This window comes from Mustela nivalis, assembly GCF_964662115.1.
Source record: "Mustela nivalis genome assembly, chromosome: 6".
Lineage (NCBI taxonomy): Eukaryota > Metazoa > Chordata > Mammalia > Carnivora > Mustelidae > Mustela > Mustela nivalis.
This window is the reverse complement of record NC_139025.1, coordinates 13,833,910-13,854,320: the sequence shown is the minus strand read 5'-3', so window position 1 is coordinate 13,854,320 and position 20,411 is coordinate 13,833,910. Positions and strand designations below refer to the sequence as shown.

The following is a 20,411-nucleotide window of genomic DNA, read 5'->3' as shown; positions in this document are numbered from 1 at the left end:
GTGAGCTCCTCAGGGGAATTCCTTCTGAATTTTCAGAGTGACTGGTCTACTTCATTCAAATTCGAAGGCTTCTAGCCTTTTTATTGTTCCCTGCTTTTGGCATCCGGAAGTTCTAGAGTCTTCAGGAATTCTCCAAGCCAATGGCCATAGGCTTGCCGCACTGTTTTAGTTGGTCTCTTTAGAAATTTTCCTTTCCCGTTTTTTTCTCAGCATTGATCTAAAACTCAGCAGTCCTATATAAAGCTCAGCAATCCAGCACTTGGCCTTAATTTACTTAATAGCTTTAAATCCTAACAGTATCATTAGCCCCCTTTTAGAGGTGGGATGATAACTGGAGACAGACATACGAGAGCAATCCTTGGGTTGGGCTACTGGGATGTTTTAAAAATCATTCTAAATGTTTATCTCTTCTCTCTCCAACGGCTCCCAGCCCTGAATTTTCTATTAGCATCACTGGGACTGACTCTGGATGAGACCTACTTTGCCATTGTCTTTGTTCAAGTAGCATCATAGGAGAGAGGATGGTGGTGGGGTGGGGGGATGATTTTCAGAGGGGAGAAAGGGAGAACACTGTGTCTCTAAGCAGCAGCCATGTAGAGTGGAGCAAAGCTCCCATTTACCCCTTTCCCTGGGCACAATGAACGTGAGTCATGGAGGTTTTTTTTTTTTTTTTTCTTCTTTCCCAGTTTTTTTCTTTTCTCTTCCTTTTTTTCTTTTTTTAAAAAGATTTTAAAAATTTGATTGAGAGAGTGAGAGAGTGCAAGCAGCGGGGAGGGGCAGAGGGAGAGGGTGAAGCAAGCTCTCCGCGGAGCAGGGCTCCATCCCCGGTCCTCAGGATCATGACCTGAGCCAAAGGCAGATACTTAACTGGCGGAGCCATCCAGCTGCCCATTCCCAGTTTTTTCTTTAAAAATAAAAAAAGAAATTAAGTTCATTTTACTGTAGAAAGAATACTTAACACCTACCTTCTTAATACATTTTTAGTGTATGATAGATATTGCTGAATACAGGCACGGTGCTGGGCAGAAGATGTGTACGGCTTATTCATCTTCCTCGACTGAAACCTTCCGCCCATTGCTTAGTGATTTCCTAACCCCCTTCTCCACCAGCCTCCAGCTACCACCACTGCCCCCTCGGATGCTATGAGGTTGGCTACTTGTGTAAGTGGAGTCATGCAGTATTGGCTTTGCTGGGACTGGCTTCTTTCACCCAGCACAACGTCCTCTTGATCCATTCATGCTGTTGCATATTGAAGGATTCCTTCTTTTTTAAAAGATGGGGAATATTCTGTTGTATGGATCTACCAAATTTTCGTCATCAGTGCATCTGTTAATGGACAATTAGGTTGTTTCCACATCTTGGCTACTGCGAATAGTGCTGCCATGAACCTGGGAGTGCTAATTCTTTGAGATCCTGATTTCCGTTCTTTTGGACAAATACCCAGAAGTGGGATTGCTGGAGCCTGTGGCAATTCTATTTTTAGTTTTTTGAGGCACCTTCGTACTATTTTCCAGAGCAGCTGCACCATTTTGCATTCTCACCAGCAGCATCCAAGTGTTCCAGTTTCTCCACAGCCTTGCCAGCGCTCGTCTTTTGTTTCCAGTTTTTTCGGATCGCGGTGATAACGCCTGCTCACAGCGCTTACAGCGTGCGGAGCGCGGTGCCGAGCCCGTTCCGTGCGTGGTCTCTGTAAGTCCTCACCATAACCTTGAGAGGCAGGGACAGTTGACCTCGCTTTAGTATGAAGAAACCAGGGTGCAGAGAGGTGAAGGGACGTGTCCACACATACTGCTGGGAAAATATGCCCTCCTACCCTGGAGTTTGGCTCTCCTGAGAGTTGAGGAAAAAACATGTTTTAAAAGTGAATTAGGGGTGCCTGGGTGGCACAGCCAGTTAAGCGTCTGACTCTTCGTTTTGGCTTCGGTTGTGATCTCAGGATTATGAGATCAAGCCCCACATTGGGCTCTGCGCTCAGCCCGAGGTCTGCTTAAGATTCTCTCTCTATCTCGCCCCCTTTGCCCCTCCCCTGCCTCAAATAAATAAATAAATAAATAAACCTTTGAAAGTGAATTAATGGAGCGCCTCAGTGGCTCAGTTGGTTGAGTGTCTGACTCTTGATTTTGGCGTAGGTCATGATCTCAGGGTCATGAGACTGGGCCCCGAGTCGGCTCTTCACTGGCCATGGAGACTGCTTAGGATTCTCTCTCCCCTCTCCCTCCCCCCCTCTGCCCACCCTGTCTCCCCATCTCTAAAGAACAACCAGAAGTGAATTAATGATCCCATACATCTCACTTATGAGATGAAGCCATGTCCACTGGTAACAGATGGCTTCTAGGCGTCAGGCTGGCAGGAATGGAATAGATTATACACTTTTAAGCCTTTTACATTTAAATCTATTAAAATCACCCTCTCCCCCAAACTGGGGCATTAGAGTGGATTAGTGACAAAAGGCAAATAGGCATGGTCAGAGTCCTCCTGGGAGCATGACTCAGCTGAGTGCTGTCTGGTACTCACACTCCAGGAGTGGGGGCACCCAACTCAGTCTCCAGATCAGTAAGAACCTTGGTCTCCACCACCTCTCCCCCTACAGGCATGTGTTTTTGATTGTGTGGCCCGTGACTGAAATCATGGCCACTTTGCGGTTTGCCTCCCTTCTAGAAATTCAGTGGGGGTTAACTATGTCCAAATGGGGCAGTTTCAGAATAGGGTTTGGGGTTCCTTCCTGCCATTCTTGGTTGTGGAATCCTGGAGGGAGAAGGGTTTGGGAGGAAAAGCAAAAAGTCTGGGGGTATGGTCCTGGTTCTATCCTTCAGGGGCGAGGACGTCACTTTCCTGATTCGTCAATGAGGGGTCTCCTTTCTTGAGTATCTCGACCTCTCCCATCAGCACCCCTTCCCCACGCCATGGGCTCCTTTCTTTCCAGGCAGTGGCTTAACGATGAGTCTCTTCTCCCTGGAGACAAGATGTCGGACCATCACATTCGCAGGCTGAGGGGGGCTGTGGGCTGGGTGGACTGGCAAATGGGCCAGACGCAGCTTGCACCCAACGTAGTCTCAGAAAATCTGCTTGACCTCAACTTCCTAAAATTACTCTGGATTCCCCCTTACCTGAGTGTACCGGGAGAATCAGATGACTATTGCAGTCTTATTAAAAAAAAAATTTTTTTTTTTTTTCCTTTTGAGGGCATTAAGGCCCCACATTCTCTAAGGCTCATGTGCTTTTAGCTTCGAGCTGCAGTGGAAAAGCCAATAACGCGGCCTTCAGGCTGGCTGCCCCTGTCACTGAAGGGAAGCTGGGCTCATCACTCAGTTGTCCGCGCTATTATCTTGCAGGTCCTTGCATGGGGTGCGGCAGGGGAGGGTGAGGAAGGCTCTGTGCCCCAGAAACTTGATTTGTGGAGCAGGGCCAGTGGCATGGGATTGATCCCTGGAGATTGAGTGCATTTGTTACGGCAAAGCTGGGTCTTTTTAAATATTTAAATGCCATCCTGTCACGGACACAGGTTGCACGGTGTCCCAGCAGGGCGGTCCCCCAGGCAGGGCTGAAGAGAAGCTGCCCGCTTTTCTCTCCGCTCCCCTCACACCTGCCTGTCTCTCCTTCCTTGCTCCTGCGGCCTGCCCTGCCCTCCCCGCCCCTGGCCCGCACCTCCGGGCTCTCAAGGACTTGGTTTGCCTTTTCTGAGCTGTAGCCCACGCCCTCTTGAATTATTTTGTCCTCCAGCCAGAGCCGATGCTCAGCTAGCCGTTCCTGAATGCAAACTTGGTGGCAAATAATTCCTACCAAGATGCAGAGGAACCAGTAACAGGATAGATATGAAAATGGGCAGCAGTTTTTTTTTTAATGATCTTTTCTATGGAAATAATACCTACTCATTGCAGAAAAATCAGAAATCACAGATATGCATAAAGGAGAAATAAAAATCACCCATAAGCTTTCTCCTGAGAGATAGCTTCCGTTTTGGTTTTGTATATCATTTGAGGATTCTATCTCCGTCTCTCTGTACACACACACACACACACACACACACACAGGCACACAGACATACACATGCACACACGTGCGTGCGCATGCGTGCACACCATGGTACAAACCGTTTTCACCCATCCCCCCACTCAACAGTACATGGGAAGCATCGCTTTAGGTCAGTAAAGGCATGTTAATGACATTGGAGGGCTATATGGTGTCCCATCACGTGGGCACGCCCCAGTTTGCTCCAGCCGTGTTCCGCTTGTTGGACATTTAGACAGTTTAAAGTTTGTTCACTATTGCCAACAATATTGAGGCTGTATCTTTGCATAATGCTTTCATGATTTCCTAGGAGTGGAATTGTGAGGTCAAAGGGCCTGGGGCACAGCTTTTGATGTGTCTCACTTCCAGTCGCAGTCGGGGGTAAGGGAAGTGGGCAGCAAGGTCAGGGCCGCCCAGGTGAGAGTGAGAGAGAGAGAGCTCTGTGAAGAGGGACGTGACCTGACTTTGGAGTGAGAAAAAGCCGAGGTCAGATGGGGGTTCTGCTGGTTGTTCGCTTGTTACCTGGGGCCTTTTGAAATAATCGTTTTGCTGCTGGGAGGCTCCAGGTCCAGGTGTGGAGTGGGGATGGTGCATGGTTGGGAAAGGCACGTGCGATGATGGATATAAAAATGTTTGCACCTGGGATATGCTTAATGAATGTTTCTTCCTCCTTCGCTGGTTCCTTCTGTCCTCCATCTCCAGTAGAGTTGGAAAGATAAGGCCGCTATCACAGAGATAACACCCGGCCAGGTATAGTTCACTGAGTAGATAGAGAGCGCTGTCGGGATTCAGGGGAGGGAGTGGTGGGCGGGGGGCAGGAGCTGCTGTGTCAGAGGCTGCTTCCCTAGGAGGCCAAGCAGGGCTTGCGTGAATGTGTGTTGAATTGAATTTATTCTCCCCGGAGGGAGGAGTATGTGTGGGAGTTGGTGGTGGCAGACCAGCGGGGTAATAGCAATAATAGCAGAAGTTCGTGGACTTATATTATGGGCCTGGAACGTTCTGTGGGTTTTATCTATATTAATTCTTGAACCCTCACAGAAGTGCCATGAGACAGATGGTCTGGTCACCTCCATCCTACAGATAAGGGGACTGGGGAGAAGAGGGGTTAATTAGCTTTCCTGAGGTCACCCAGCAAAAAAAATGGTGGAGCCAGGATTGGATCCCAGTCAGCAATGCCTCCCTCCCCCACTCTACAGTGTCTCCCCCCTCTCCTGTCACTCACCTTTTCCTGGGATCTGCCTTACCTTGTGTAGGCCACCACCTGTCACACTGGATGATGGCAGTCTGTCAGTTCTTTGGGCTGGACTGTGAGCCTCTGGAGGGCAGGAGGTATGCGACATTCACCCTGCATCCCAGCCCTAGCACAGTGGTTGCTCCCAAAATGTGCAGGAGTGTGGGATGCACACAGCAGGATGGGGAGAGACCAGCTTGGCCAGAACAGAGCACTGGGGTAGGAAGACTGGGGGGTTCAGCATGGGACAAGGGTACTGGGAATGGCAGGCTGATTTGCTTAGAGGTGGGCCTGCATCGTCACTTGTGAACATAATGATCCCAGAAAGGTGTGTTCTGGAAAGGTGTATTCAGGGCAGAGAGCCTACAGCCTGAGGGCTGAGAAGGAGATAGGAGAAGATGCGAAGTCTGGATGGTGGTGACAGCAAGGACAAAGTAGATGGGGCCAACTGGAGAGACTTTATGAGTGAAAATCCTGCAGAATGGGATGTGGGGTCCAAGCGAGAGGGAGGAGCTATCGAAGTCTTGAGCTTGGGTCATGAAGACATGAGGAGGCTTAACTAGAATATTCTAGAGGAGAAGTTAATTTTGGGGAATGAGGAAACGGACACAGGAGTATGTGGAACTAGTAGGACATCCAGGCAGCAATATTCACCACATGCTAATGGGCATTTGGTTCCCCAAAGGAAGCAAGGCACTTATGTGGATGCTGTAGGTGGATGGGAGTCTACCTCAGGGAAAGGCCAGTGGGACACACCGGGTAGGTCGGGACTCCCAAATAAAACCTCATCTGCATCTGAGGCAGAGTTGATGGCAGATGTTCCTGTGGAGAGCCTGAGGGAGAGCACCCTAGCCACATTTCCAGATCTGGGGGCTGCCATACTTTATGGTAACATGTCTAATTTTTATTTTTTTTTTAACATTTCTTTGTTTATTTTCCCCCAAAATGTTGACATTTACATTTATTATTTAGGTAATTTTAAATGCATGATTAAAAACAGAATTATATTTTGTCCTTTAAGTAGATTAAGGACGTGCCAGGGTAGGACACACCAGAATAAGGGCTGAAGATACGGTCTCTGCAAGGGGACCCCAGGAGGCCGTTCTTGAGTCAGAACTCCAGGATTTGAATCTTTGCTACATCCCTTCCTGGCTGTGACCTTGGGCAAATCCCCAAACCTCTCTGAGCTTTGCTTTCTTTTTTGTGTCAAGTGAGCACAATAAGATTAACCTTAGAGGGTTTCCCAGAGGGTTAAATGAGACTGTGTGCAGAAACAGCTCACTGTCTGGTTCATAGTTGTGCTCAATAAATATTTATTTATTTTTTTAAATGCCAAGTTAGGAAAGTAGAGCTTGGGTCCCCAGTTCTGTTCTGTGCCCTGCCTGCTGGAGGCGTCAGGGACCAGAGAAGCTAGCAAGCACGCCTTACGTTGAGTGGGCGTAAGGCCGTCACTGTGTTGAGTACTTCCCAAGGATGAGCTCTTTCAGTTCTCATAACACCCAGGTGAGATGTGAACTGTCATCAGCCCCATTTTCCAGACCAGGAAACCAAGGTTTGGAGAGATTAAGTAACTTGCCCAAGGTCGCCCAGCCAGGCAGATCCCAGAGTTCACTAGAGTTCTGCTACCCTGCTTCTCAGTGAGGCAGGGAAGAGTCCCACTAACACACTTAATGCTTTGGTTTTGGGAGTTTCTGCATTCTCTGCTGGGGATCTGAAATCGGGTTATATAGTATTTAGAAATGGAAGGCTTGTTGCTTGTCTCCATTCTTCCTGTTTTTTAAAAACCAGAGTCACATTCAGTATACAGCAAATTCCTGAAATAAGCAGAATGCCCTCCCTCATTGAAGACACAGGACTTGCGGATCACTGGCATTTGATAGATCCTGTCTCTGGGCTCATTCCTAATACATGGGTCCGTGCCAGACCCCAAGGAATGTGGCTTTGAAAAATCAGGATGTTACATCCCACCCTTATTCCATCCCCGCTGTGCTTCTATCCGGAAGAACTCCGTTTCAAAGAAGCACCAAGTGTGGCCTGGAAGAAGAAACGAAGCCACAGGAAGGCAGCTGCCGACCTGGGTTAGTTGGGGGATGGGGATAGGGATATAGGCTGCCCTGGGTGGGTCCTAAGGCCGAGAGCTGACACTGGTTTCCTCTCAGGGTCCAGGGACTAGTTGCTGAGGCATACAGGCCTCAGAGAGCCCAGAGAAAACAGAGAATCACCAAGTGCTAGAATCAAAGGACTTTGAGATCATTTGATTCAGCTGTCCTGTTTTACAGTTGGGGAAACCCAAGGCCCAGAGAAGTATGGGGTTTGTCCACAGGTGCATAGCTAGTGGGTAGGAGAGCCAGGACCAGATCCCCGGCCTCCCAGAGGCCACCCAACGTGTCTGGGCCTTGGACATCTGGACCAGGAGGAAGAGCCCCCTGGGACTTGTCCAAGGGGGGCCTCTCGATGCTCAGACACTGCAGGACCCGGGCTCCCCTCCTCATTTGGGTCCGTGGAGCCATCGTTGGCTCTTTAAGGCCTAGGCGTTAAAAATAGTCGTAGGGATTAATTCCCCACCACGAGCAAGTCTGCCCTGGTGGCTTTTTGAAGTAGCCTCCGGGTTTTATCCCACGCTGCGTCCCACAGGGCTTTCCTCACTGGGGCTTCTCCTTCCCCGGGGGACTGGTCGCGGGCGTTCCTCCATCCCCCACATGGTTCTGCGGAGAGAAGTCAGGAAGGCATGGGGAGCCCCCAGTGTCTATGACCCGGTCTGGCAGCGTATGATTCCCTTGTCAGATGGGCCTCCTTGCGTATCCGTCCTGGGCCCAGTGGGACATAGGATTCTACTCAGAAGGGCTGAAGGGACGAGCAGCGGCTGACAGGATGATGAAGGAGATGTGGGCCCGTTAGCAAGTGCCGGCAGGGAGAGGGGGAAGGTGCCAAGGGGCAGGGGGAGGACACACGGTGTGGTGCCCAGGACGAGGGAGGGTGGATGGTGCCCGTGCCAGCACGCTGCCCCAGCAGGGAGGGCAGGGCACAAATCCCCATCTTCCTCTTCTCACCTGCCATTCTTCTGTCCGTGCCTCCCGCCGGCCAAACCAGAGACAGAGGGCGAGGGGCCGTGGAGGTCAGCTCCAGGCAGTGGCAGGGGCGTCCCGATGGAAGATAGCACATTGTTCAGTCACGTGCTTCAAAGCCAGGCAGACCTGAGTTCAAATCCTGCCCTGCCCTTGAGGGAGTTGCTTCAACGCCCTCAGACTCAGTTTCCCCATCTGTAAAGTGGGGCCCGACAATCCTTATCTTGTGGGCCACTTGGAACTCCCGCGCGGGACTGTGTGCCTGCCTCGCAGTCTGTAAGTGTGACGGTCTGGAGGCCTCGGCGGCGGACAGGCACTGCTGGGTCGATTTTACAGACCGAGGAAGTGGAGCTGCAGAGAGAGGGAAGTAGCATCCTCGGGTCGTGTGAAAAGTGCCACGGGGCAGAACTGGGAATGAGATGCGGCCCGGTGACTCCCAGGGCCCAGGCTTTGTCGTTGGACGCTCATCCTGTAATTGCTTTCAGTCTCTCGGAAACCACTGGCTCAGATACCCACTGCGTGCTCCAAGTTGGGCTGATGAAAATGTGCCAGAGTCATTAAGTTATCAGTGGGGAAGGCGGCTGCTTCTCCCCTGCAGGAAGGATTCTGCTGTCTGCGGCAGCCGGCTTTGTTCGCACAAACTGCCCCTGATTCCCCGTCCTCCTCCTCCGCCACCGCCTCCTCCCTGCACCCTGCTCCCCCAGACAGGGTGCCAGCGGGGTGGGCTTGGAGCGGGGAGGGGGGCGCTGTAGGTATTCTGGGGCAACACTGAAGGTATTCATAACTCCAGGCGGGAGGTGCTACCTGGAGAATCCGGCCCCTGGATGGGGTAGTGGGCAAGCACTATTTCTGCAACTTGACAGATGGATGCGCCCCAGGGGAAGGAGAGAGAGGAAGGCAAGCTGGACCTTCCTTACTGTCACAGCCGGTCCCCTCCGAGCGCCGTGCCAGGAACACAAATCCAGGTGCACGCTTGCCAAGGTGAAAAGAAGGGCCTCAGGCTGTGCCTGGACCGGGTTTGACCGGTCCCTGGGGTGATGGCTTCAGAGGGCCAGGACACAAAGGAGCGGGCTCCGGGGAGGGGACAGAGACTGCGGTAGGAAGATGGGGCGCAGCCGTCTCTGAACGCTTCAGCAGTCCTGGGGCTCGGTGGGATTCTGCACGGCGGAGAATTCCAGAGTGAGGCTGCTGACGTGATAAAGGGAGAGCAGATGGTTCTAAGACTTTATTTTCAGTGTACTTTCCCCACCCTCTTTTTCTGGCGACTCCCTCGCCCCCATCTGCAGAGGAGAGATGGCTAGCTACCCCCTCCCCTTTTGGGTTTATTCCCTTTGCTTTGATGGCTGTGAAGCTGATAATAGCGGACAATGGCTGCCCCTCCCGACCAGCCAGGCACTGTTTCATTTTTTAAAATTTATTTTTAAAAAAGATTTATATATTTATTTGACAGAGAGATAGAGAGAAAGCACAAGTAAGCAGAGCAGTGGAGGGAGAGAAGCGGGCACCCTGCTGAGCAGGGAACCCGATGCGGGGCTCAATCCCAGAATCCTGGGATCATGACCTGAGCCGAAGGCAGCCACTTAACCAACTGAACCACCCAGACGCCCCTAGGCACTGTTCTAAATGTGTTTCTTTCACAGAGAGGCGCCTCAGACGAAGTGAGGCAGATGTGCTGTGGTGATCATCCCTGTTATCTCCAGAGGATGCGGAGGCACAGAGAGGTTTAGCAACTCAGCCCAGATCACACAGGTGGTCGGTAGCAGACGTGACAGGGCTTTGAGTCCCAGCAGCTCAGACCCAGCCTACCCCGTTACTCACCAGCCAGAAGCTGCCTCTCTGAAGGGGGGCACAGGCATGCCTGGGCCAGATTTTCAAGGTTACTGCAGACAGCGTTTTACTCCCAGCTCAGGGCTGCTTGGGGTCTGTGTTCCATGAGGCAGCACCTGCCTGTCGGTGCTGTCAGGTTCTTTGTTTTGAGTAACTTATTCCCTGATCTCTGACCCCAGCCCCAGCAGGTTTCCAAGACCAGATACACAATTTATGGAGCCCAGTGCAAAATGACGATGAGGGACCCTTTATTCAATATGTGTTCAGAATTTCAAGATGGTGACAGCAAAGCCTTATGCCAAGCGTGGGGTCCTTCTGAGCATGGACCCGGTCTGAAGGCACGGGTCTCATGCCCGTGAAGCTGGTCGGTCTGTGTTCGGTGTGGCAGGGAGGTATCGTTAAATAGCACTGGGTTTTCCTTTGCTTCCAATCCAGTCAAAGTAGGATTTCTAAGGCATTTCTTTCCATCAAAACGTAGCAGTCTGATCCAGGTACAATTCCACCAAGATAAATCTTAGAAATCTTTTGTCCCTGGGAGGAAGTCATTCAAAGGCCTGGTACTTGGGTTAGAAGCTTTATTTTGGGGTCAGACATCTTGCTGTATTATCTCCAGTTCCTCCTAGCCCTGTCTTTTAAACTCCCTCCCGCCTCCTTCCTGTTAGCCTGTGAGCCTGCTCCAGGGTGTGCCCTGTTAAAGAACGAGGCCCACTCAGCCTCCCCGACCGCCATTCCCATCCGCCACCCAGCCTCACTGGTGGCAGGAGTGGTCTGTCAGCCCTGTCACCACTTCCTCGTTCCCGGGAGCACCCTAGGCCTCTGAAGTCTTATCTTATCCTCCTGGAGGTCGTGGATTCCCTTCTCATGAAGGTGGCCTCCTGTCACCTCCACGGATCTCTTTCTAGTCTCTGTTTATCTTGACCCTTCTCAGGCATCTGGCATTCTCCTGACTCTGCCGGCTTCTCTCCTGTAAAATGGGGACTTGGGTTGCCGTGAGCAAATTGACTGGAAACAAGAGAACAGGTCTCACACTTGGTACACAGTCAATAGCTGTTCGCCATGGCCGTGACGGTTTGTGTCCTCGGTCCTGTCATCTGGAAATCCTACCTCTTTAAAAAAAATTTTTTTTTTTGAAAAATTCCAGTATAATTTACATCCCAGTATAATTTACTACCTTTAATACTAGTTTCAGGTGTACAATGTGGTGATTCAACGATTCTATATATTTTATGTGGTGCTTATCGTGTTAAGTATACTCTTGATCTCCATTCTTAAGATACTGGTGTTTTCTGAGTTCTGTCCTCTGTCCACATTTTTCCTCTCTCTCCATCATCTCCTAACTCCCCCTGCCGCCCTTTCAGCCTCCCACATCCGCGTCTCTTTCCTAAGCTCAGGGTGTGCAGGGGCAACCCCAGACTGAACTCATTCTCTTTCTTCTTTGAATCTGGTTTTCCTCCTCATCCTTAGGCCTATTGCTCTGTAGTGTTTTTGTTGTTTCCCTTAACTGACCTCGCGTGCTGGCTGTGCGCTTCCCCGTGCTGGTCACTGGGGATGCAGCAGTGTGCAAAGACACAGGGGCTGCCATGCTTGCTGCTGGTGGGAGGCACACATAGTGATCCATGATTTGTCCTAGGAAGGTAACAAACTGGGGTCCTAATTTTGATGGGAGAGACTTCCCTGGAGAAGGACATTTGAATTGACATCTGAAGAATGATGAAGTGTTAATTAGGCATACTAGGGCTGGGGACCATTGTGGGCCATGGGAAGAGCTTGTGCAAAGGCTCTGTGGTAGAAAAAAAAGATGTTTATAGAGTAGAAAGACAATGGGGCAGAAGGGCAGAGAAGGTGGTAGAATGTGGTGTCAGGCGAGGCTAGAGAGCTAAGCTGGGGCTGGATGGGGCATGGCCAGGAAGACCAAGTTACTGTCATTCTCCGTTCTTCCTCGCTGCTTGTACCCACCCCTTGCCACCAGACTCCTTCTCTTTAACCCCTCTCCCATCCTGAAATCCTCATTGTTCACACATAGAAAACTAAAATAGCCTCTTGCCACCTTCAAATCCGTCTTCTGTGCTATAGTCTTAAATAGGATTTCTAAAATGTAAATCTGAATAAGTCGGTCCTCAGGCTACAATCCTTCCCTGGCTCCTCATTTTCCGGACAAAGTCTTGCCCGGCTTCCTTGCTCCTTTGCTCCGTCACGTCATGGGGCTGGGCACATATGAGGTGTTAAATACATGTTTTCTTGAAGACCTGATGATGAAGGAATAAGATGGGACAAACAGGTGGTAAAAAAAGGCAGCTCCATCAGGAGAGCTCTGTAGTTCTATGTAGGGGGGTGATGGGTAAGAGGTCTGGTTTCCATGACCTCCCTGTACTGTCTGCTTCTGTTTCCTCTAATGACCGAGCATGAGTCTCACTGTCCCCACCGGCCACTTCCACCATCCCAAAGTGCAAGTGTACCAAGGTGAGCAGAGTCAAGCCCAAATCTATTCATTCTTCTAGCAGAGCGGTTCTTAGACTGTAGTGTGCAGGGGAATCACCTGGAGGGCTTGTTAAAACAGAGATTTCTGACCCCATCCCCGGAGCTTCCGATTCGATAGATGTGAGCAGGAGCCCAAGAACATGCATCTCTAAGCTCTTCGCAGGTGACGCTGATGGTGCTGGTCTGGGGACCACTCTTCAGGAATCTCTTTTCTAGCAAAAGGATTTGCTTTAAAAAATAATTACTCTCTATGGTGTTGGGGAAGGAGATGTGGGAAGCTTTTTGCTTGGGTTTGGTCTTGTAGGTTTAAAGACCTATTACTATGAGATTAATGTGGATAGATGGATCAGATTCTACATGCTTCCCTTTCCCCACCCCCACCATCTCCTGGCTTTCCCACTAAGTATTTCTGTGTTCATTCATCAGTTGGTCAATGGATGTGTTCTGAGGCCGTTATATGTGCATGGTAACACAAGATATGGAGTTGTTATTAAGCCGAAACTGGCACGAAACTGTCCTTAAGAGAAGTCCTCTGGTACAGATGTAACTAGGATTTAAGGACATCAAAGAAGAAATGCCTGTTTGGGTGGATCGGGATTCCCTGATCCGTGGAATTGTCCCAGGCATCGAGCATTAGTGGGAATAAAACAATGTGATGAGTGAGACCACATGACTTTTAAGACCCTGGAATTCTGTGATTAAGGAAGATGGTGGCAATTGACATGACAAAATGGCGCAAACGGAATGCTGTGGAGTTGGTAGTAGGGAGGTCTGCAGACTGGTTTCCGGAGTCAGCGGAGGCGTCCTTATGGAAATACTGAGATGACTGTCCTGATTCTTTTTTTAAAAGCAATTCTCAGCCATTTCTTTTTTTTTTTTTTTTAAGATTTTATTTATTTATTTGACAGAGAGATCACAAGTAGTCAGAGAGGCAGGCAGACAGAGAGGGGGAGAACCAGGCTCCCCGTGGAGCAGAGAGCCAGATGCGGGACTCAATCCCAGGACCCTGAGATCATGACCTGAGCTGAAGGCAGAGGCTCAATCCACTGAGTCACCCAGGTACCCTGATGATGGTCCTGATTCTTTTCTTCTTCTTTTTTTTTTTTTTTAAGATTTTATTTATTTAACAGACAGAGATCACAAGTAGGCAGAGAAGCAGGCAGAGAGAGAGGAGAAAGCAGCAGAGAGCCTGATGTGGGGCTTGATCCCAGGACCCTGAGATCATGACCTGAGCCAAAGGCAGAGGCTTTAACCCACTGAGCCACCCAGGCGCCCCGACGGTCCTGATTCTTAATCAACATTTACGCTTTGTTACTAAGTGGATTTATAGCCGAGGACCCCACGATTTGCTGTTTACTGACCTCAGATGGTTGCAGAGGTTAAATAGAAGAAGCCACAAACAGGCCCAGAGTGTGCCTTGGGGGCCTCTTTACGTCCCATTTCCCCAGTCAAATGGAATTGAGATGTGGAGTGCTGTTTTATTTTTTTGATATATTTACTAGAGAGAGAGAGAGAGGGAAAGAGGAAGAGAATGTAAGTAACCAATTGTAGGACTTGAACTTAGAGCCACTGGGTCACCAACTTGAATTTCAGACTCTGACCTTATTAAGAAAGTCCAACCAATTGTTAAATTCCACTGTTTGAGGCCAGGGTCAAAGTCCCTCTTTCAGGAGGGCCCAACACTTAGCACTTGGCACTTCAGGCTAAGCTGAAGCCCCTCACCCTGGCCCCTCGCCCCTCTTCAACATTAATCAGCATCTGTTATGTGCAGGGTACTGAGTGAGATACAAATATTATCTACAACCCTTCAAGGTAAGTAGTACTATCATCATTTCCAGATACGAAAAAAGGCACAGAGAGGCTACATAGCTTGTCCAGTTTCACACAGCAATTTGCCTCAATTCATTTTTGGAAGTCGATATAACCATAAAATCGAAATGTGGTAGAAGATAGGTCAAAAATTCTAGCTCCATCTCAGATCTGAGTATAGATCCAGAACACAAGATTGGAAAACAGAATGCAGCAGTTTATGAAGTGGATAATGTACTTTCGCGCAACAGAGAGCATTCTAGGAATATAGGAATGGCCCAGGAAGAAGAAACATTAGGAAATCAACATAATTCACCATACCAACAAACAGAAGGAGAGTCATACACTAGTAGATACTGAAAGGCTGATCAGATTTTCCTGTAATAAAACTCAACACAGGGATAAGAGGAAATACTTAAATTTGGTAAAGAATAATAATTAGCCACACATATCGTTCTAAATTGTGAAGCACTAAATCCAACTTCATTGACAGTGGGGGTGGTCTGGTCTTCAGCCGTTTAGCTGGGCTTCTGCTTCTGAGGTACTGGGCAGCCAACCAATGCAACTGCCCCTTTCTTCTTCTGTGCCGCAACAAAGCCGTATTTATGTGGGTGGGTGTCCTTGTCTCATACTGTCCACGCGAGAGGTCGTGTTCGTGAGGACACATTCCTAGATTTTTCGGTACCAGAGGCTTCCTGGGGCACCAAGGGCACAAGCTTTTGGTTGCCACATCTACCAGTGATGGCTTGGCTTCATGGTTTTCATGGTAGAAGAGGGATGTGTTTTTCTAGCACGGATCACCATGTGATACATCAAAAATATTATCTGTATCAGCTTTTGTACTTTATACAGAGTTAACCACCATGTGGTGGGGAAGGAGCAGTGCATGGGGATCCGGGAGACCTGAGTTCTAGTGACTCTGCCTCAAGTAGCTGTGTGTTCCCAGGCAAATCACTTAGGCTTGCTGGGCCTCACTTGGCTCACCTCTGCCATGGGATGTTGGACTGGATGGACTGCCAGTGCCCTTTGCCCTCAAAGTTGTAATCATCATCACCCTTACCACGTGCCACACACTGTTACAAGTGTTCTGCACAGAGATGAACTCAACCCAGCAACACTATGAGTTAAATACTATCATTATTCCCATTTTCCCTCTGCAGAAACTGAGGCCCAGAGAGGGTAAGTGACTTGCCCAGGGACAGGAAAGGAGCTCTTACAGAGTTCAACTTCCATCCTTTACTTCTCTGGTTTTTCTAATCCAGGGCCCGTGCTGGGGTGTTGGCTCTGCCCAAGAGTGGGAGACACTTCCCCGCAAGGGAAGCGCAGCTCTGGGGCAGACGGATCAGAGTCACTTCCTGGGAGATGCGGGCAGTGACTGCAGAGGTTGCTCATCTTTGCTTTTTCCCTCTTCTCTTTCCCTGTCTAGTCTGTGGCAAGCGCTACAAGAACCGGCCAGGACTTAGCTACCACTACGCTCACACTCACCTGGCCAGCGAGGAGGGGGATGAAGCTCAGGACCAGGAGACCCGGTCCCCGCCTAACCACAGAAATGAGAACCACAGACGTGAGTTTCCAGTCGTTGGGTTGGGGCAGTGATGAAGTGGGTGGGCAGCGCGAGAGAGTGTTCTTTTCACCTCTGGCATCTTTGGTGGCCCCCGTGGGTTGGTTTCAATGTCCTGTGGTGACTTGGCTCTTTTAATGTAACCCCAGCTTCCCCGTGGGTCCTCTGAGCCCCAGGCTTAGAGTGAGCTGGGCCAGATGGCGACCCCAGTTCTGTTCCCAGAGGAAGGGAGGTGAGTGTTAAGCAGAGGGGAAGCCAGTTATCTGGCTGTTGTCCAATGCCAGACCTGTTTCTCTCCTTCCCTCAGCTCTAGAAGTTCCATTCACAGGGGCTGACCTGACTTGGGCATAGCCTTTTGGCATGTCAATTCAGATGGACATTTCAAATGTTGCCTTGGCCACCAAGAGCTGTAGAATATTCTGGATCTGTCGCCTTGGCTGTTACAGGGGGTCACAGTTTTGGTTCAGGGCTCTCCTGCCCTAGAAATACGGCCCTTGAGCCTCCATGCTTTTCACTCGAACATTCCCTCAGCAAGCGTGATGAGTGCACTTGTCAAAAACTCAAAATGGGGTGGCATGATGGAGTCTAAAGAGCTTGTTTCGAGGTGTGGGTCATTTTAAGATCATTAGGTGAAGAATAACTGTGGACATGCCCTCTATTTTTTTATTTTGTTCACAAGATTTTGTGGTAGGTATTCTTCAGGCGAACGATGCGGTGTAATGAAAGCGATCAGACTCTAGGGTCTGGGGGGAGCTTCTGCGCATTTTAGTCCATCAGCTGAGTCAAAGGATGTCCATCGGCTACTCATCGGATCTTTGAAATAATTACCATACTCTGGCCAAGACCTTTCTTGGGATTAGTGTCAGTGTTGCCTAACCCCACCCTCCTTTCTCCTTGTGACGTCACCTTCTGAATTAGGGTGCTCAGGCTGCCATAACAAAATACCACAGACTGGGCGGCTTAAAGACCAGAGATTTCTTTTCTTGTTCTTCTGGAGGCTGCAAGACCCAGACCAATGTGTCATTGGGGGCGGTCCCCTCAGAGGCCTCTGTCGCGGAGTGGTAGGTGTCCGCCCTCTCTCTGCCTCTTTGCACGGTGGTCCGTCTGTGATCACACACCCCTGCTGTCTCTCTGTGTGCCCAGGTCTCCTCTTGGAAGGATACCAGTGACTTAGAAGGATACCCACCATAACCCAATCACCTCTTTAAAGGCCCTATCCCAGAAGAGTCATGTCCTGAGGCCTGCGGTTGGGGCTTCAACATACACATTTTTGGGGGGACCCAGTTCAGCCCACATACCTTCTTTAATTCCTACTCACTCACAGGGTTCAAGCCTTTCATGTGACAGACCCTGATTTCCTTGCCTGCTCTTATCATCTGGACAGAAGCTGGGAAGCAGGACAGGGGCGTCTGGCCCACCTCCCCGTGCCAGCTTCTGAGTCGTGCTGAGCTCTCTCTCTCTCTCTCTCGCTCTCTCGCTCTCTTTCTCTCCTCCCTGGGGAGAGGTTCCCGTGGTTGAGCCTTTCAGAAAGGAAGATATACGGGCAGCTGGCATTTGTGTCCCTCTGTTTCTCCTCTTATCCCTTCTCTGATCTAAGTGGCCTAGGTGTACCTATTGTCTCTTCTGGCAAAGGAGGACGAGAATGATCTCTTTTGCTTTGGGTTGCTATCTGGAAAGTATTTAATAGCCACGGTTGCTCTCTCTGAAGTATTTGTTAACCCGGTATTATTTCCCAGTCCCTCCCAGTGCTGGCTTATCTTCTTTACATCTCTTCTCAAATGTCAAGCCATTTGGTCCCTGTGTTGTGCTTTACTCATGCAGTAGGGTCTGGAATGTTTCTCTTTTGTCTGTGTCTCTTTTGTGTGTGTGTGCCCCGCGATGGCCACAGCAGAGGAAGGTTCCTCGTGGTCCCGCAGGTACGCTGCGAGCCTGAAGTGGATCAAGGAAATCTCTTCCTCAGACATCCTCGCTGGCTCCCCCACACCTGCACCCACACCCGCTGGCTCTTGACTTCTGGGGTGTGCGCTGGCCCATTTCCCTCTGTCTACCAGGATCTCCTTGGGGACGCTCGTGACTCAGCGTCTTCTGTCCCCTCATGTCTTCACCGTGAGGCCAGATGGCCTTGCTTAGTCAGGAAATGGTATGTCTTCCTCCTGGATGGAGATGCGTCCTGAGTCAGGCAGCGAGTCCTCTCCCCTCCCCTCTCACCTGCTGGTGACAAACTGAATTCTTCAAAAAGCCTCATCGGACTACCCCAGGGTTTTGAGCTGCATAAAAAGCAATAGCTGTCCCTGGGTTCATCTGGGGCCTCCTTACACGAGGAAAGTTCCAGAACCTTCACAAACATCTTTTTAACAACATCTGCTCACAAGGCCTCTGAGAACTCTGTGATTAACTCCAATTTTGCTAGCAAGGAGGGTGTGGCAGGAAGGCCCCCGGGGCCACAGAAGCCATTCCTTCCCTCTTGCCCAATTTCTCTGAACAAATCTAAGAGACAGAAGCTCTTCCCAGGTTCTCTGCACCGTGCACGCCACCCATCTGTCTGCTGCTCCGAATGTCTGCTCCGTTCCCTCCCACATTCCCCTGGTGAGCGGCCCCCCAACCATTTTCTCGTGAGCGCTAATTGCTGGCATCATTAATACCCAGTCATTAGCTGCTCCCACTGTTTGGGGTGGGGGTGGGCTCCCATCCATCCTGCCCCTAAATGCCACTGGAGCCGTGTGGTGAATGGAACGTGACAGCTCTGCAGCCTCGAAGGTCCCAGCTTTGTGATCCTTCCTTGGCAAGGCTTCTGGGCTGGGGGAGGGAGGCAGGAGAGCTTCATCCAAGAGGCTGATCTGCAGTTTCCCCCAGGAAAAGTTCTGGACGCCGACAATGTGGGAATGCTGACTTCTCCCTCTTTAGCAGAGCCGTAGGGTAGCCCAGCTGCTGGTGAGCCCACGCAGGCCGCCGGGAGAAGCAGCCCTACCGACTCAGGAGTTTTCCGCGGCTCGGGCATCTGTGCTCGCACCACCTGCAGCAGGAGAGACCTTCTGACTTTGGTCTGCCTGCCGTCCCTGGCCGCACCCCCCGACTGTGCCTCCAGCTAAGCCGAAGCTCATGCCTGTGCCTGCTGCTGCTTTCAGGCAGAGCGGACTGCAGGAGCCAGCTCTGACCTCTCTCCCCGCCCAGCGCCAGGCCGCCCCAGGCCGCCCCAGGCCGCCCCAGGCCTCGGGCTCAGCAAGCCATGGCCCCTCCCACCCATGTTCTCTCCTCGCTGCGCATTGTTTCCTGACGACACCCTTCTTGTCCCTTCTGTAGGTTTGTCCCCTTACCTTCATGCCCTTGACTCTCTGCCTCCACTCTAGGCAGCGCTGGGATGCTTGGAGCTCCGACCTTCACCTTGGCGGGGACAGTACTTTTCTGATGGGGTCTTCCCTACCTAAGCCGTCACCCTTCCCCTCTCTCCCTGTGTGAGGTCAGATTCTTCTTCCTTCTTGCAGTTCTCTGAGCACCTGTGTTTGCGTTGTGCAAATGAAATCACTCTGCGTGTGTGTGTGTGTGTGTGTGTGTGTGTGTACCAGTACACATACATAGACTACGTAGTCTACGTGTGTATGGAGGGGGGACTGGGGCAAGTTTGGACTCCGTGTGATGCCACTCAGAAGCATTCTCTCTCTCTCGCTAATGATTTATTTATTTGTAAAAGATTTTATTTATTTGAGAGAGAGAGAGCAAGCAAGCACGAATGGGGGAGGGGCAGAGGGAAGGAGAAGCAGACTCCTGGCTGATCAGGGAGCCCATGGGGCTTGATCCCGGGACCCTGGGATCCTGACTTGAGCCTAAGGCAGACACTTAACCAACTGAGCCATTCAGATGCTCCTATTTATTTATTTTAGAGAGAGAGAGAGAAAGAGAGAGTCCGTGAGTGAGCAGGGGGAGGGGCCGCAGGTGAGGGACAAGAAGAGGGAGAGAATCTCCAGCAGACTTCCCACTGAGCACAGAGCCCAGCGTGGGGCTCAATTGCGTGATCTTGAGATTAGGACCTGAGCCGAAATCAAGAGTCAGACGCTGATTAACCCACTGAGCTACCCAGGCGGCCCACTCAGAACCATCCTCTTGTGACTTCTGAAATGCCACTTTGGTATACAGTCCTGGGGGACCAGTGTAGCAGAGAGAACTGGATCAGAATTCTGAACTCTTTGACGCATGCTCACCGTGCCGCAACTCTTCTTGAACTTCCTTTTATCTTCCACACACAATGGGAATCTACTAAAGTGATAATTTCAAGGTAGTTTTCTGGGGGGTGGGGTGGGTGTGAGCACTGATGAGGTCCTGTACCAATGGAAAAGCTGTGTAAATAAATTCAGTCTAATACATGCATCCGTCTGTCCATCCATCTATCCATCCATCCATCCACTGGCTTCATATCTCTGTACTAGATACTCTCTTA

At 50.4% G+C, this 20,411-nt stretch overlaps 1 protein-coding gene across 8 annotated transcripts in view; it reads left to right on the top strand.

Annotated features, from left to right (window-relative positions):
• DPF3 (double PHD fingers 3) overlaps positions 1-20,411 on the top strand; it is a 262,662-nt gene that overhangs the window by 161,913 nt on the left and 80,338 nt on the right. For all 8 annotated transcript variants that reach the window (XR_014312417.1, XR_014312418.1, XR_014312419.1 and 5 more), the window contains exon 7: positions 15,845-15,982. Coding sequence is in view for 5 of the 8 variants with exons in the window: in XM_082733505.1 (XP_082589631.1) it covers positions 15,845-15,982 (138 nt within the window). In the remaining 3 variants the exon portion in view is untranslated. The remainder of the gene's footprint in view (positions 1-15,844; positions 15,983-20,411) is intronic.